Raw genomic sequence first — 16,421 nt, 5'->3', positions numbered from 1 at the left:
CAAAATTAAAAGAAGGTTGTGTGTTATGGACGATAATAAATGGGACAAACATATACTACTAAATAAATGGTCCCGGCGGGGCTCGAACCCGCGACCTTCGGCTCATAAGACCAACGCTCTAACCAACTGAGCTACGGGACCATTGGCGACACTAAAGTGACAAAAGTTTAATAATATATAAATGTTAAAGAGATCCTTTGGAGCAAATTGTACGAAGAAAACTATAATTCTCCGAAAATTTCATAATTCAGTCTTACTTTCCTAATTCTCATCTAAGAATTCTTTGAGAGCAGTTGTGAATAGGATTTAGAAAGATAATCGATAGTTTTGATATGATCACCATCCACCAGGCAACAAATGAGATTGAATAGTCGTTATAAAGCAATTGATGTGTGTGGGTGGTGGGTCGTAAGCACCAAGTCACCAACCAATAATTTGAATTTATTTTTTCTTTTCTATGCATATTTTATTGTTCGTAAAAAAATTGTGGGGGCTGCAACATTGACTTCTATGACCTCCTTAATTATCATATATAGTGGTAGACAAAAATAGGCATCGGATCCCGATCGGTTTTTTGTTCTTTTATTTTCTCAACATATTCTGGTGTTGAATTTTTGTAATAGATAAAAGAGTATATACACTAAATGGTTATTTGCATAAAATTCCGGATTAAAAAAAAATCGTAAGTAAGTTAGTTATTTATGACTCTTGCTCTAGGTTTGTGTGTATCGTTTGCAAATATCATGTTACTTTAACCAATAATATGTTATTTAATTACATGCTCAAATCATCTGCGAAAAAATCGTAGTTTTAGCTAGACTTCTCTGTCACCATATATTTCCTTCAAATCAAAGTGTCCATGTAGCCATCTTAGAATAAATAGAAAATATGTACAGTATGATAGTTTTAATATTAGTATATATATACATACTAGTAAAATTTCAGCTAATTAAAATTCTAGAACTTTGAGTAAACAAACAATGGTATTGAAAAGAAATGCTTTTTTGTAATTTATTTATCTCAAATTCACGCCATGCATGTATACAAAAATATATACAATGCTGTTAAGATATGTTTGAACTTTCAAACTAATTGAATAATGTGACATATCAAGAATTTTAATACAAGTATCATTTACACACGCATATTTCAATTTTTCCACGACTTAATATCATGTCATTTCGTTTTATGTCAAAATTATACTATGACTTCTAAACTATATGCATTTTAACCATTAATTAGAATTAACCAATGTTTGTCATGAAGGAAACTGATTAAAAATATTATTTGGTGTAAAAGTAACTTTATCTCTAGGTAAATCATGTCAATCCGAAAAGAAAATTCTTACCCTTTTCATTTGGTTAGTGTCCCGGCTAAATAAAATCTTTTCGGGATTTCTTTTTTCTATAAATAGAAAACTAGTCGTAACCCTTTAATTTCTTTATTTTCTAACTATATATGTATCTTTGCAAGAATCTTGATAATTAACGAAGTGTATTCCGATTTGAGAAAAAAATCCGCATGTAAATGTCAAGACGTCCTGTCAATGGGCATACCATGATATTGTGTTATATGTTCAAAAAGACAGTACCTAATCTCTTATTATTGATGAATTACTGGATATAACAAATAAAACAATATATTTTAACTAAAAAACAAATAACAAAACATTGAGAAAATGGGTAGCCATAACTATGCGAGTAAGTTTAATTTTTATGTAGAGGTACATACATGTATATATTTAAAACTCAAAGAATAAGGAATCATTTTTAGAGATAATGAAAATAAGTCTCCATGCCGAAACCTTTTGATATATATTTAACCTAGGGTTAGGGTCGACCGAAAATCCAATTAGTATGGCCTGAAAAAAACTCCTAAGGTATATAGCTTTTGGAACCTGTAAAACGGGTACAAGGTAAGTGAGATGTCTGTGACTTCTATAAATTTCCTTAGAAATATTTTCTTAAAATATCAAAAATGCAAGAAAATTTAAACATTTGAAGCACACGCACGCATATGTAGTGCAGGGTGGGACCAAATAGGTTTTTTAATTTTTCCATATTTGGATGGTGGAGATGTACTCGACTCTGAATTTTCGAACTTTTATGTTTGTCAGATTCCAAATAACTAGTCATTTCATTGATATCACTCAACACAGTGGTCCATCTTTTAATAAGTAATCAGATGCGTTTTGAACGAGCGAATTTGATATTGCCAAAAAACAAAACCATTGAACATCAAACGTTTTACTAACTAAGAAATTTCAGATTACGATTTGCTAACTAATTAAGAAATTTGCTAACTAAGAAATTTCAGATCGAAAATCAAAACATAAGTAAATGAATGACGATTTGGTATGGATCACGATTTAGAGGTTCGAGTGTGTATATTCGATTTTAATCTTTTAAAACATACGATTTGATATGTTAACGACCAGAGAATACAGTTATACCTACCCTCACTCGTAAAAAAAGCAAAACAGATGAACTTTTACTATAATTGTGTCACATACTGACATACATGCATGTATTTTTCAATATTAGACTAGATTAGTGTTGGTTTTATCAGGAAACCCTTCATCTTTCCTTTTTCCTAACAAATACAAGCAATTTGATAGAAATATAATGACGGTTTTTGCAACATATATTAAAATCTATGAGATTTATATAGTGGTTTCATGAATTCGTGATTAGATTTATAGAAATAGAAAAACAAATATCAGAAAACATATTTAGTTCTCATTATACCACAAATTAGAAAGTTTTTAAAAGAAAACTCAGGTTTAGAAAAAGTTACTAACATAGTTTTATAGCCCTTCCAGCCTTCCTAAAGTTTTAAGAACTCTTCTTAAACCTATTTGTAATTTCTTGGAAATAATTTATGGTGGTAATTAATTTTGTAAAACATATGTAATATGAGTAGGATCCGCCCATACAATACAAACCATGTTGATAACATTTTACCTATACGTATTATTTTTAGCTAAACATGAAAATTAGCATCAAGAAGCAAGATAGTACTAATTAAGATAGTATAAACACATTTTCCAAACACAAGGCTTTGGATCGGATACATAGAAATTAAAGCCCTCAATTTGACTATATAAATCCAAATATTGTATTCGGAATTTCGGATGGCCTTTAGGAGAGATTAACACAACAGCATTTGCTTTTGTTCTTTCCATGGGTTGTTATTGATCTCATCATATAATCTACTCTAAATATTTAATTACCATATAAAATTCATTATGAGGAAAATATGAACAACAAAGCATTAAATAGATGTAAACCAAGTAAAACATTAAATTACAAAAACTAATAATTCAGATCTGTCTTCCATACCTGCAATTTCCTGATTGGTTTATAATTATATATAATTCCAATAACTTTAGAAAATAATATCTCTTAATAATAGTGGTATTAATAAATAAGAAAAATTAAAAGATTTAAGCATAGCCCCACACTTGACCTAAATAGAATAGTAAAAAGTGTCAAGTGGCCTGTGAGTAGGGCCATGACCACGTGATTTAGTTTCTTATTTACATTTCTATTTTCCCACTCTTCTTTCTACATCCTCTACTTCTTTCACAATTCATACTATTCAACCCCAAAACCCTCTGTTTTTTTCCTTTTTTTTTTTTCCTGTTTTAAAAATTAAATAAATAAAACCTCAAAACCTAACAAAGCTTCACACTCTTTTTCTCTCTCTCTCTCTCTTTAACTACTAAACACTAAATTATCATCCGCTCTCTTCTCAAAAAAAAAAAATCGACTCTAAAATCAAACTCTCGCAAAGCACCAAAAAAACCCTAGTTTCGAATGGAATCGGCGGATTCCGGGTCACAACGATCCGATCCGGTAAAAGGAGACGACACGGGTCCATCTTTCGTCTCTTCGCCACCGGCCACACCTAGCAGGTATGAGTCACAGAAGCGACGTGACTGGAACACTTTCTTGCAGTACCTCAAGAACCACAAGCCGCCTCTCGCGTTGTCACGTTGTAGCGGAGCGCACGTGATCGAATTCCTCAAGTACCTCGACCAGTTCGGTAAGACCAAAGTCCACGTGGCGGCTTGTCCTTACTTCGGCCATCAGCAACCTCCGTCTCCTTGCTCATGCCCTCTCAAGCAAGCTTGGGGATCTCTCGACGCTTTGATCGGACGGTTGAGAGCTGCCTACGAGGAGAACGGTGGACGGCCTGATTCAAACCCGTTCGCCACACGTGCGGTCAGGATTTACTTAAGGGAAGTCAGAGAGAGTCAGGCCAAGGCTCGAGGGATTCCTTACGAGAAAAAGAAACGGAAACGGCCACCAACTGTCACCACCGTTAGAGTTGACGTCGCTTCTTCGAGACAAAGTGACGGAGACGCTTGTAACGTCGGTGCTCCATCTGTTGCCGAAGCCGTACCGCCTTAGATCGAATTATATATTATAGTTTTCTTGATTAATTAATGATTTATACTTATTTATATGTATGTATGGAACTCACTTCATCTTTTGTTCCGTAGTACCTAATTATTAATTTATTTTTTTGAGTTGATTTGAAACTATGGTAAGACGGATCGGAGGTCTTTTGTTTAAGTTCACTGGATCTCTGATGCATTAAGTTCTTGAATTTTGAATTCTTATCAAATGCGGACCACACACTTTCAAGGATTAATGCGTTTTTTTCATGCAATATATATCTTCTATATGAACTATATATGCATCTAATTACTTTTCTGATCAAATTAAATGGTATCATGAGATTTAATTTCAATGTTTCTTGAAGAGTTCAGAGATCAGTGAAGAAGAAGATGACAGATTAAAGAGGCAGATGAAGGAGGAGAAGTGGGTTGTTTTCAGCTTGCGTATATATATACATACGTTAATTTGTATGTGTACGTTGAGGTATGTACGAATACAATCACACATCGATGAATATTTGAATTTTTATTTGCTTGAAGATAATGTCATCTTTACTAATCCCACATTATTTTCTCAAGCAAATAGTTTTCAAATACGTTTAGACGAACTAAAAAATAAAGTTAGAAGATCCGTATTTAGAAGTTGTATCTCATCTGTGTGTCTACGCATATACACAAAGTTCTAATGTTCTTTTTCTCTTCATATAATTATTTATACGGTACATGCATGTAAAGTACGCAGTATTCAAAGATAAAATTTAATACACTTTTCCTTTAAAAATTGTGTATTGTGTAATCAATTGCCAATAAATTCAATGTCTCTAGTTAAGAAATTTTAGTGGCCAAATATATTGGTTAGAAACTTAGAATATGTTATTTTGTTCTAGTCTCATGAGTAGTAGCTAGGTCTACGTATGTGTTTTTTTCATATACGTACAGACGCACGTGTACGTAAATAACCTTGGAAAGATGGTAAAAGTCACATGAACAGAACAAGATCGTGACTCTTGAGACAGTATTGTTTGCCACTATTTCCGACCGACATCAGGCCTCGTGTTCACTGTGTTCTAATACGTGTCATTCCACACGTTTGTTCTTCAATCCTTTTTACCTTTACATTGGCTGAGCCTCGTAAGAATTTAGAAGAAAAAACCGGAAAACTGCTAGATGAAAATAGATTAAAAGAAAAGCAAAATTTAGGTTTTTTATTTACAATAAAATCTCTATAAATTAATATAGTTTAAAATTATGATATTTTATTAATTTATCGATATATTAATTATTTCGAAAACCAAATTTAGGAACAAAGAAATGTATTGATTTAGTGAAATATTAATTTATAGAAGTTATACTGTATTAGTTATATATTTGTAGTGAAAAGTTTTTAATTTCTTATATTACTTTTTGGAGGAATTAGAAGAAAAAAATTTCTTTTAAGTTTTACTTGATTGATTAACTTTAAGTGCTATAAACTAGAATTATTATATATTTTTCTGTACGATACTACCAGTAGCACCGCTTATATATGTTTTCTCAGTTTGTTAATATATCCGTATTTATACTGAAGTCATAAATTAAATAAATCGAAATCTATAAACTAAATTTCAATTGTACAATTCAATGATTAGATTTTGTCTTAGAAAACAATTCTAGCATCTACAATAATGTCGATTAGCTAATGGGTTTTTACTATAGTCATATATAGAGTGACGATAATAAGAAATAATGCGATGTTCAAATACGTTGATCTGGTCTAATGAAGTTATAGTTGTAGAGTACAAATGGTGAAGTAATGGAAGTGGTGTTTTCTTTTTCCTGTCGTCAGTAATGACGTTTTAATCGGTTGACCATTATAAGAACTTATAGTTTTCGTGACTGTTCTTTAGCTTGTGATCGTTTTACACATGTAAAAAAGTCTTCTTAGCCTATATATAATCTTAGCGTTTGTATTACGAGTCTATATATTTTGAGACAGCTTTTCCCCTATATAGGTCGTCAGAATTAGTGGTCCTTCAAAATCATTATCCAAATTTGTTTTGTTCCTAATCACCACATGGGCTTTGATAAAGACGAGCCAGCAGCCAGGCTACATTATTTTATTCTATTATAATTAATGATTATACCTGTAAGGTTGTAACCAATTAGCTACATTAATTACATTTCATTTTGATCGTGACTAGAAGTTTAGAGGAGCAATACATGGACCCATAAAGGTTAGTATACACACATGAGGAAAGTTTGTCTTAATGTATAATCGTTTTAATTAGAAAGAAAGGTTTAAAGTCTGGATTGTTTATTTACGTTTCTCAGTTTCTGTAATATAACTATCGATTGTGATATATAAACATAATATCGAAATATTGATGTTGTTGTTACGGTCAACGTCGAAGTGAGTAGTGAATAGTGATAGGTCACGGTCCTCAGTACTGTTCCATCGTCAACCCTGATAGGTTCCTTTCCTACTAGTGATAGGTGTATGCATGCCTGTGGAGTGTGGAGTGTAGACTAACTCACCCCAAAATATACAATTTTTTGCGTTCTTGGCTAATTTAAAGAAAATTGTATTAAATCAAAGCCAATGCTAAAGGTGAAATAGAGGAGACAATTTTGGTTCTATTACAGTCTACAACTTCACCGAAAAATAAGAAAAACAAAATCTGTCTAAACCGAGTTCAGTCAAAACAAAAACCGAAATCGTTTTTACCCAATCCAAGTACTGCATTTTTTCCCCAACTAGTCTAGTAATAATAACACAAATATTTAAGACTAATGTGATTCTTCAAAGGTCTCTGAGTCCTCACAACACAACAGACATACATTCTGATACATATAGATTATACATATTCATCATATTTCAGAATCTAGATAGCTTTTTAGGGTGTTTGTTACATAGGTAAAAGATACAGGATGTGTTCATAGCAGGCGGGTGATTTCGATGTATGACGATAAAGAGGTTTTGATACGTTCCAACACATCCCACATCTTATTAACTCCTTTCCGGCTTACCAGAGGGGAGCGTTTCAATTTGACACTACGAATGAAGTTGCCGGTTGCATATTTGGCACATGCGCCAGGTACTTTATTACCTTTGTAAGCCTTGCAGATGTAGCTTATGAAGTTTTCATAGTCCTGAGGTAAAAAAACAGAAGACAATGAGCTTAGTTCAAAGACCAGAAACATCATAAACCACAAGTACAGAGAACTTTTGTTCCAATTGATCAATGATGATTTTATGAGCCTTTGACCACAAGCCTACGTGCATTTCACTTCCCGTATGCTAATTACAGCTAAAAGACTAAACTCTGCTTCCAAACTGCCAATGCCCATCTAACTCACAAGAACAAAGACAATTCACATTTAGCAACGGGAACATCCATGTCTCATAGGGTCTTGTACTAACCCATAATACCCCTATAAAACATGTCTTCCCCAGAGATTAGGCAACTATAATTGACGATCGTAAATAAAGGCTCTGAGAAATTATATGGGTTTTAGATGATCCAACTCCCTAAAGACATTAAACCTAAGTGATTTAAAACCAAATCCCAAATCAATCCGTGGAGTGAATGAAAATCTTAAGTCTCAATGACTAACAATTGCAATTGAGTCCTACCGATATCGTTCATACAACGAGTAAGAGAGTGTGGATTGGCTATGTAAATATTCAGTACTTTAGAAGAGTTTGAAAAGAAGCAATAATAAACGAACCTCATAAAGTGGCTGACCATCTACGACTACCCAGGGCACGTACTGATGAGGAGGCTGAAGAGCATTTGTTTCTGCAGCATAGTGCAAAGCAAGCTGCAGCAAATAAAAAGATAAGAAACTGAATGCACATATCCGAGTATTATATAACCCAGAAACTTCAAAACAACAACATGGTAAATCGAATAAGTGGAAGTGAGCCTATGCTCATGACATTCTTCAATATTCTTAGCCCAGTCAGACAACACAAATGCAAAATGGTATCATGGATACAGGAATCGAATGTTCCAATGCTAAAAAGCAATCAACAACAAAGAATTTGTGGTGAAACAAGCAAGCTACACAAGGACAAGGGACTAACCTCATTCCCATGTCCAGTGCTGAGACAATCGGCAACAGGTTTCGAGTTGAGATTGAGCTTCTCATAACAAGTCTCCCACTTATTGTACTTGTGTTCAGTCACCAACTTCTCGACACAGTATATGAACGGGAAATGATCGCTCTGCAACAAAAAGTGACAATCTTTCTTATCTCACAACCATGCCTCACCAAATGAAGTCAAGATCTCATAATCGCACTTACCACTTTAGGCCAAGCATCAATTGCACAAGCTTCTACGGTATCCAAGAAGCATTCAAATGCCCCATGCTGCAACAAATACCAATTTGTCAAATCTCAGATATAAACAATTTCAAGATTTAGGTTAAGGAAAAGCCGATTTCATATACTTAAAAGCTTAATTCAGCCGAATCGGAATCATCGATTTCGTAAATTGAAGAAAACCAAGGAGGACCTGGCAAACGGCAGTGACGTTATCGGGACGGAGCTTGGTATTGCCCCACGGAGACAGATGGAGATCGACGATTGATATTAGATCGTCTTCAAAGAGCTTCGTGAGGTGGTTAACTATGAAGGAGGAGCAGTACGGACAGAGAGATTCGTAGTACAGGCCCACCGAGACTTTCGGAGACGAAGATGGAAGAGATATCCCAGAAAAATCAGCTGACGATGAGAACGAAGCAAAGGGGAAAAGAAAAACGTAGCAGACTAGGACTAGAAGAAGTTTGCTAGTTATCGACGCCATGGATACAAATGCAAGGTGTTGTGTCGTCGCCTTCTTCTTCTTCAAAATTCAATAGAGCCGAGAGAAATTGATAATTGCTATTCCCAATGCTACCAATTATTACAGACACGTGTAGCTTCGGGAGCCACGTGTCTCACTCTCATCGTCTAATCATTTGCATAAATGTTTCAAAATTGATACTGTAAAAGTTCATTTGGGCAATATAGGGAACTCGTATCTAAGGCTCAACCAAAATTGTTGTTACTCCAAAATAGTTCAAGATAAAAGAGTCAAATAATAAGCAAGGTCCATTAACAAGACTTGCAGACAAAAAAAATGACGAGTACACAGAGCTTTAAATGTTACTCGGATACATGAACACTCGAACTCGAGATCCCTGCAAAAACAATCAACCAGCTATATTAGAAGAGCTAGGAAAGAGAAAACAACTTAGTTTCAAACATATATAACTGAAATGATTTGAATATACCATTGATTTAGGAGGCAAGTTTGATGTGAATTTGGCTCGAACAACGCCACTGTTACCGTGAGGCCTAGTGACTTTGCCCCAAATGCATCGGTAGTGACTACCGTTCTTCTTGGTCTTGGCTTTGTAGATGTAAGCCATTCGTTTACCTTTGTACCATGACACTTCCTCAGTGGTGTTCACTCCTTCGACTTGGACTAAGGACGTGTTTGGGTACTGGTTTGACTTCGACCTATACATATTTACACATAAAATGTGTTTAAGGACACAATTATGACTAAATACAAAACAGAAACAACATCAATTTGCAACCTATCACACACTTCATGGAAGATTGTTATACCCTATTCCCACTTCAACTATCTAAGCTCGGAATCAAAAGTACAGAAAGATAAGTGGATAAGTGGTTCTACTTTTTCAGGAACTAGCATTTGAATCCTATAAGCAACTAATCTAAGGTCATAAAAAAGTGTATTAACCAGTAATATCAGCCAAAATTCACTGTTTATGGGAGCTAGTTCAAAAACGACTCAATCGAGTAAAGTGAAAAAAGAACAACAAATCATGTATAGACAATGGCGCACCTTTTGTAGCCAAGTATGGTTCCCCTGACATAGAGCCTGCATCACAGAAAATAAAACAAAATTGAGTGAAGCAAAAGCTTAATTAAGCCTAAAATTGAGATAATTTGGCATAAAAAGATTGAAACATATCGGAAAATCAGCTGAGAAAAGCTAAAAAGCGAGATCCACCAAAAAAGTGTAAAAGCGTCAATGATGTAGCTAATTTTAGTAGCTATCTGAAGCTTTAGCAGATACATATTAGAGAAAATAGAAGATGAATAACCTGACACGTTCTCCTTGGCGTCCTTTCACCATTTTTATCGAATCGTCCGGTGGAAGAAATTAGCAGAGTTGCCTTCAAAAAACGGAGACGAAAGCTCACAAACCCTAATAAGCGTATCCTTATCACCCGCGGAGGTAATTAGATGGCATGTGAAAACGACATCGTTTGATATTAATGGGCCTATAAATCTAAATATGGGCCGAATGTCCATACCGTGCTATCGGCCCCTTGGCTTATTTTGTCCTTAAATGAGTTGTTATATAATGCGCCGTCAAAATTAACAATTAAGATGCGCCATAAAATTCAAATCAAAGGGGCACATTGAAAATTCGAAACACCGCCCAAATTTCTCTCTTGAAAAATGTCAGAGTCGATGATCACTGATCAGACTTATCTCTTTCTCAATCGGGTCCAAGATAGAAGGTCCTTCGATTCCTCCGAATCACCTGAACTCTCAATTTCTCTTTTGTGTTGTTGCCTAAAACTGGGTTGTTGATTTTGCAGGTTTGATGAAGAATCTCTTCGAATTCTCGAATTGTCTCTGGTTGCAATGAATGCGAAATCGTTTTACGAAGTTAGATCCCGCTTGAGAGATTTCCTGAAATCGGAATCGGTTGCTATATTCGGTGAGCTCACCGGAGAATCCATGGTCGCAAAACTCTCCGTACTTGAATTCTTCGCGCGTGCTTTTGCTCTTATCGGTGATATGGAGGTTCGTATCCTATCCTTGTAGATTCGAATAAATTATAAATGATCTTAAGAAGCTCCCGATTAGGATTGGAGATTTGCCGATGGAATTGTGCTACTTTCTCGCTTTTCTAATGTATGTGAATTTGTTGTTATATCTTGAGTAGAGTTGTTTGGCTATGAGGTATGAGGCATTGAACTTGCGGGAGCTCAAGTCTCCAAGCTGTTTGTGGTTAAGGGTTTCACATTCAGAATGGACCAAATTTGCAGTCCAATCTATGGAAAATGGATTCCCTTCTATTGCAGGAAAGGTATAATTACTCTTCCTTCTGTAAGATATGATCTCGTTGCTTTTAGTAATGGTGAATGAGAGAAATCCATATTAGAGGGAGGGTTAGAGATTCTTAACATGCTCAATGGAAAATGAACTTACTATGCAATTGCTAACAAGTTCATGCTTGGATGATCGGAATTTTGCTATACCAATTTGCTCAATTGTTGGATACATGGCGATTTGTTATTCGTTACTCTGGATTTTACTAACGTTATTTTTCTACATGTTCTGTTCCCAAATGGAAGTACAGATCAGTTTTGTTCCTTTCCATTGCTTGTGCTCTTTCTTTTTGTGGAGTATATCTGCTTCTATTATTTATTTCTGACTTATCTTACTATGACGGTATGACATTGTTCTGATGTTAATGTAGGCGTCTGAAAATGCACTGTTGAGTCTTAAGAAGGATAGTCTTGATGAGCCAAAATTAGAAGACTATTCAGAAATTTTGAATGCTGCTGAGAAAGTAAGGAGACTACGGGATTCGGCTGCCTCGTTAACATCTTCACATTCAGGTACCTTTATTTACAAGGTGTGTTCTTTGAAGTTCATTGCTTGGAACAGAGTCCTGACTGAATTTCGATTGCTTTCTTCGTCTCACTCTCACTCATTTTGTGTGAAGAAGAATTTGCTCTTAAATTCTCTCAACCTGAGTTTTATTCCCACCTTTCCTTTCCTTCAATGTAGTGTGAAATCAGACATGGGGGAATTATTTGCTCCTAAGCCTTCATTGTATATGTAACTGTTATGTATGGGAGAATCCATTGAGTTTGACATTAGGATCTTGGAAATCTACTGGTTGGAAAGATTGATGATTTATAAACTGACTCTACCAACTATTGTGTGGATCCATCATAAAGGATATAAATTTGTTAGAATGTAACTGATTGACTGATTGTTCTGAGTAATTTCAATTCACAAACAGTTCAGGCACGAGGTGCAGAGTACTTGAGGAGCAAGGAACTCAGAATACAAACCAGACAGACTCTACCCACTAAAAATACAGACTGCACAGGTAGCAATTTGTTCAGAGAAGGAATCAAGAAGCGTAACGAAAGAATGTTGCAAGATCTCCGTAGTATTCGGATGAACCGAGATCTAGAACCAGATACGCGCTGTGTTTGAACTTTGATGCAACTGATGCTGCAAACTTTGCTGCTTCATGTTCATTGAAAACCAAGTCAGCTTTCGATAACAAGATTACATGTTACTGAAGAATGAAGATTATTATTTTTCTCAAAGAAGAATAGAAGAAGCTTAACCTCATTGATGCCTTTTATGAGCAAATTCAAACCAGACACATTTCCCATAAAATTCTTTGCAATGAATTGTTTCTGTTTTAGCTTTCGTTCATCAAAATTCGAAAAGTTACCATATCACCTTTTGAAAAGTTTCCCTTCAGATTTTTTCTTGAAAAGTACGAAAACTAGTTTTTGTTCTTACGTTTGCATTATAAAATAGCAAATCAATTTGTATCTTTACAAACTCTAGAAATTTGAAAATCAAAATGTTCTAAACTTCAACCGTTCAAAATCTAATAAAGAGATTGCCACATAATTTCTCTTTTTAGTAATCTATATATATATACATTTTTGGATGACTTTTAGCAAATAAATCCTGGAGTTGGAATGTATTTACGGATGAATGCCATTGGCATTAATTATTTAAATTTGAAAAATATTAATTAAAGATATTACCAACACGATTTCGAGAATCATAAATTCATATCTTCCTTAATTTTCTGAGTCATTAATGTGATAATCTTTAGGAAATATTTCTCTGTAAAAAAAAAATCCACATTAATGAAGGCATTAAAATCGACACTAACAATTAAATTATTTAGATATTCAATTATTTTAAGATTCTTATATCTTATTTGATATTTTTTTTAAATATCTCATTCTTTAATTACTGCGTTTAGAATTTATTGGTTGTTACCTATTTTTTGGTGAAATTTATTGGTTGTTACTTAATAAGTAATTATGGTGCGTTTATTTTAGTTAATATCTAATTTAAAGGATTTGTTTCTTTTATTATTAATAAACGAATAACATGTATAGAAATAAAAGATTTTTCTTGCGACTCCATAATAAAAATATTAAACTCTTATTTTCTACATTTCTTACACATAATATCCTCTTATTCAATAACAAAAAATATATATTGCATATTTTTAAAAATATTTATAATATTTAAATTATATAAAAAGTTTGTAATATTAATATTATTTCAACTCTATACAAATTTAATATATATGTATATATATCTTATGGGAACCATTTAAAAGAAATTTTTAAATTGACTTGAATTATATAGCTTTTAAATAAAAGTATTATTAAAAAGAAAAATAACTAAATGATGTTTAATTTCACGGGACGGGTAATATGATGGGACGGGTTTGGGTTGATATTTATAAAAGATAGTATACCACGGGTGAAATCCTAAAATTAACAATCAAAATAATCTATCAAACAAATTACATTTTGATTTTTTTAAGAAAATATAGCCCCGCGGTGTACCGCGGGTTAAAATCTAGTACTAATATATGTCATGTGGCTCATGTCTATGCTACACAAGTAGACAATTGTGTTCTTAGATATTTTCCTTGTAATTGTTAAACCAGGATATGTCATCATCATCTTCCTATTTTTAGTCTTGGTCAACTTGTGTTTTTTTCCTTTTTATATATATCTTAATCATTTTTGTGATTTGTAATGCATATGCAATGTATACGTAATTCAACATGTGTTAATGTGTAATAAATTATAAAATATATAATTAGCTGTACTGATACATTTTCATTTATAGATATTAAAAAAGTTTATATATTTTTCTTATTTTATCATGTCTATTTAACTTGCGTCTGTGTAATAAATTATAATAGCTGTCATTTGCTAATTTTCTACATATCCAATCATGGGTGGAAAACATACCTATTATCATTTCCTTCCATCACAACTTTTTATCATATATATAAATATGTAATAGTTTTTGCATTCATCTAATGTGTTGAATAACAAATTCTTACATCATGAAGAAGAGGAGTGAAAGACCGAGATCAAGATCGAAACCAAGACATAGATATCACTTACCAATTTTAATTGGGGGACGCCTCTGTTTTGATTTGGGTCTCGGCTTTCCATTCCTCTTCATCAAGATGTGAGACTTTTATTCTCTTTTTAAGAATATTAAGATACTTGTATATTATTGAATTACTTGATATTTATATATAATAGACACAAATAAATGAATTCAGAAGAAAAAAGGGTAATAATACACTGTGTTATAGCTCTTTCCTAGCCCCAAGGACGCTAGGACTCGGCTATTAGTATAAAGATGAAAAAAGTGGCTAATATGGTCTCTGGTGAGAGCCAAAGGACCGGTAAGAGAGGTCCCTCAAATTGGTTCCAAGCTGGAGTCTCTAAACCAATCAGCTTGAGATTATTCCATCACTTTTAGGATAAGATGCCACATCGTACCAGTTACATCACATATTAAAGTATTAAAGAAATACCTTGCTCTGTAAATATTGTAGCTATATATAGTTTTCGTATGGTGACAGATTTACAAAGAAAAAATATTAGAGTGAAGGAAAAAAAAAAAAACAGAGAAAAAGATAAGAGATATATGGATACACAAAGGTTGCCGAAGAAGGAAGAAGAAGAAGCAGATCATCTACTTTCTTCAACCTTCGAGTCCATCAATGGTCTCTCTCGAGACCAACACAATCATTCTATAGATGATTTCGACAGCATTTTCGACATCACCATTGATAATTTAAGCTGCTCTCACGAACTCACATGGGATTTCTGGGAAGAAGACGAAGATGAAGATGTAGGGGAAGAAGAAAAAAGATTGAGTACTGATCAAGAAGGCTCAAGTTTCGGGTTTTGGGAGAATAAACCGACGGATTATGAAGACAAAGACTTGGGTCTGAAGCTAAATCTGAACCATCAAGAAGTTATTGATGCTTGGTCTGATCACCGGAAACCTCTGTGGACAGATAATACAACTGTGGCCAATTCCCTTTATGTTAGTTTTTGTAAATCTCTCTTGTTGTGCAAGTTATGACTAGTGAATTAATCTTGATTAGTCAATACTAATGATTTAGAGTGTATGCAGAAGGGAGAAGTTCCAGTGATAGAGGAAGAGAGAAACATGCGAAGAGAAGCAAGTGTGTTAAGGTACAAAGAGAAAAGACAGAGTAGGCTCTTCTCTAAGAAGATAAGGTACCAAGTCCGAAAACTCAACGCTGATAAACGACCTCGTTTTAAGGTCTCTTTCTTACTCCTTCATTCTACACTATAGCCTGAACTCATTTAGTTTCATGACACTAAATAATAGTGTGATGCCTAATTTTATATTTTTCTTGCAATGGAAATCTTTTAAATTAAAAAAAAAATCTTTTGAATTATTTGTAGGGTCGGTTCGTGAAAAGGGAGACTTAAAAAGGGGGAAAATATCTGGAAGAAAAATATCTCCAACCTTTGTTGTGTCTTTTTTTCTGTTATTATTATTTGTAGTTTTGAGATATCATTATCGACTTTTACAACTTTTGTCATATTGAAATGAAAAATATCTTCTTGACATAAAAAGAAAAAGAGATGCAAACATGAAGAGGACGTATATGGCAAGTCTTTGTCGAATTGGTGGGGTCTTAAGGCTAAAAAAGGGTTAACCACATGTGTTTGAATCGAAATCTACTCATCCTCTGTCGGGACCAAACTAATGTACATATCAACTACCATGTTTTTCTCATATGAATATTCAAAACTACCGTAAATTTTTATGACATTCCATCATTAGCATAACATGTACATATTAATGAGTTAATGACTTATTGAGCTCTAAGCCAAAAATATGTAATTTCATGGATACCATATCCTTGCACCGAATT

The 16,421-nt window shown here is 33.8% G+C and overlaps 5 protein-coding genes and 1 non-coding gene across 9 annotated transcripts; 3 read left to right on the top strand and 3 right to left on the bottom strand.

The window, feature by feature from the left end:
- Positions 1-67: 67 nt before the first annotated feature.
- On the bottom strand, positions 68-141 carry TRNAI-UAU. The gene has a single exon. It is a non-coding gene; the product is annotated as a tRNA-Ile (tRNA).
- A 3,458-nt stretch (positions 142-3,599) lies between these two features.
- LOC9325697 (protein LIGHT-DEPENDENT SHORT HYPOCOTYLS 6) lies at positions 3,600-4,659 on the top strand. Its single transcript, XM_002892333.2, has one exon. It carries the CDS (start codon positions 3,819-3,821, stop codon positions 4,413-4,415), a length of 597 nt encoding a protein of 198 aa, XP_002892379.1. The 5' UTR covers positions 3,600-3,818; the 3' UTR covers positions 4,416-4,659.
- A 2,488-nt stretch (positions 4,660-7,147) lies between these two features.
- On the bottom strand, positions 7,148-9,265 carry LOC9325696 (gamma-interferon-inducible lysosomal thiol reductase). The gene is made up of 5 exons (XM_021013123.1): positions 8,904-9,265; positions 8,693-8,758; positions 8,472-8,612; positions 8,114-8,206; positions 7,148-7,534 (listed from the first exon to the last, which is right to left on the bottom strand). Exons 1-5 carry the CDS (start codon positions 9,192-9,194, stop codon positions 7,319-7,321), a joined length of 807 nt encoding a protein of 268 aa, XP_020868782.1. The 5' UTR covers positions 9,195-9,265; the 3' UTR covers positions 7,148-7,318.
- Positions 9,266-9,386: 121 nt separating this feature from the next.
- Positions 9,387-10,625, bottom strand: LOC9328441 (60S ribosomal protein L35a-1). Its single transcript, XM_021013125.1, has 4 exons — positions 10,507-10,625; positions 10,245-10,280; positions 9,664-9,892; positions 9,387-9,570 (listed from the first exon to the last, which is right to left on the bottom strand). Exons 1-4 carry the CDS (start codon positions 10,536-10,538, stop codon positions 9,529-9,531), a joined length of 339 nt encoding a protein of 112 aa, XP_020868784.1. The 5' UTR covers positions 10,539-10,625; the 3' UTR covers positions 9,387-9,528.
- A 4-nt stretch (positions 10,626-10,629) lies between these two features.
- On the top strand, positions 10,630-12,953 carry LOC9328440. 2 transcript variants are annotated; one of them, XM_002892332.2, is made up of 5 exons: positions 10,630-10,929; positions 11,011-11,218; positions 11,361-11,504; positions 11,898-12,039; positions 12,450-12,953. In XM_002892332.2, exons 1-5 carry the CDS (start codon positions 10,868-10,870, stop codon positions 12,647-12,649), a joined length of 756 nt encoding a protein of 251 aa, XP_002892378.1. In that variant the 5' UTR covers positions 10,630-10,867; the 3' UTR covers positions 12,650-12,953. The 2 variants fall into 2 exon arrangements, with proteins under 2 accessions (XP_002892378.1, XP_020868783.1); XM_021013124.1 differs by lacking the exon at positions 12,450-12,953 and having other exon boundaries at positions 10,713-10,929; positions 11,898-12,336.
- A 2,082-nt stretch (positions 12,954-15,035) lies between these two features.
- Positions 15,036-16,318, top strand: LOC9328439 (zinc finger protein CONSTANS-LIKE 6). Of its 3 annotated transcripts, none has more exons than XM_002892331.2 (3): positions 15,036-15,556; positions 15,647-15,799; positions 15,946-16,318. In XM_002892331.2, the coding sequence occupies exons 1-3, from the start codon at positions 15,077-15,079 to the stop codon at positions 15,970-15,972; spliced, it is 660 nt and encodes a 219-aa protein (XP_002892377.2). In that variant the 5' UTR covers positions 15,036-15,076; the 3' UTR covers positions 15,973-16,318. The 3 variants fall into 3 exon arrangements, with proteins under 3 accessions (XP_002892377.2, XP_020867297.1, XP_020867296.1); XM_021011637.1 differs by having other exon boundaries at positions 15,059-15,556; positions 15,647-15,753; XM_021011638.1 differs by having other exon boundaries at positions 15,647-16,318.
- Positions 16,319-16,421: the final 103 nt, after the last annotated feature.

This window comes from Arabidopsis lyrata (genome assembly GCF_000004255.2).
Source record: "Arabidopsis lyrata subsp. lyrata unplaced genomic scaffold ARALYscaffold_1, whole genome shotgun sequence".
NCBI lineage: Eukaryota > Viridiplantae > Streptophyta > Magnoliopsida > Brassicales > Brassicaceae > Arabidopsis > Arabidopsis lyrata.
This window is presented reverse-complemented; position numbering and strand designations above follow the sequence as displayed.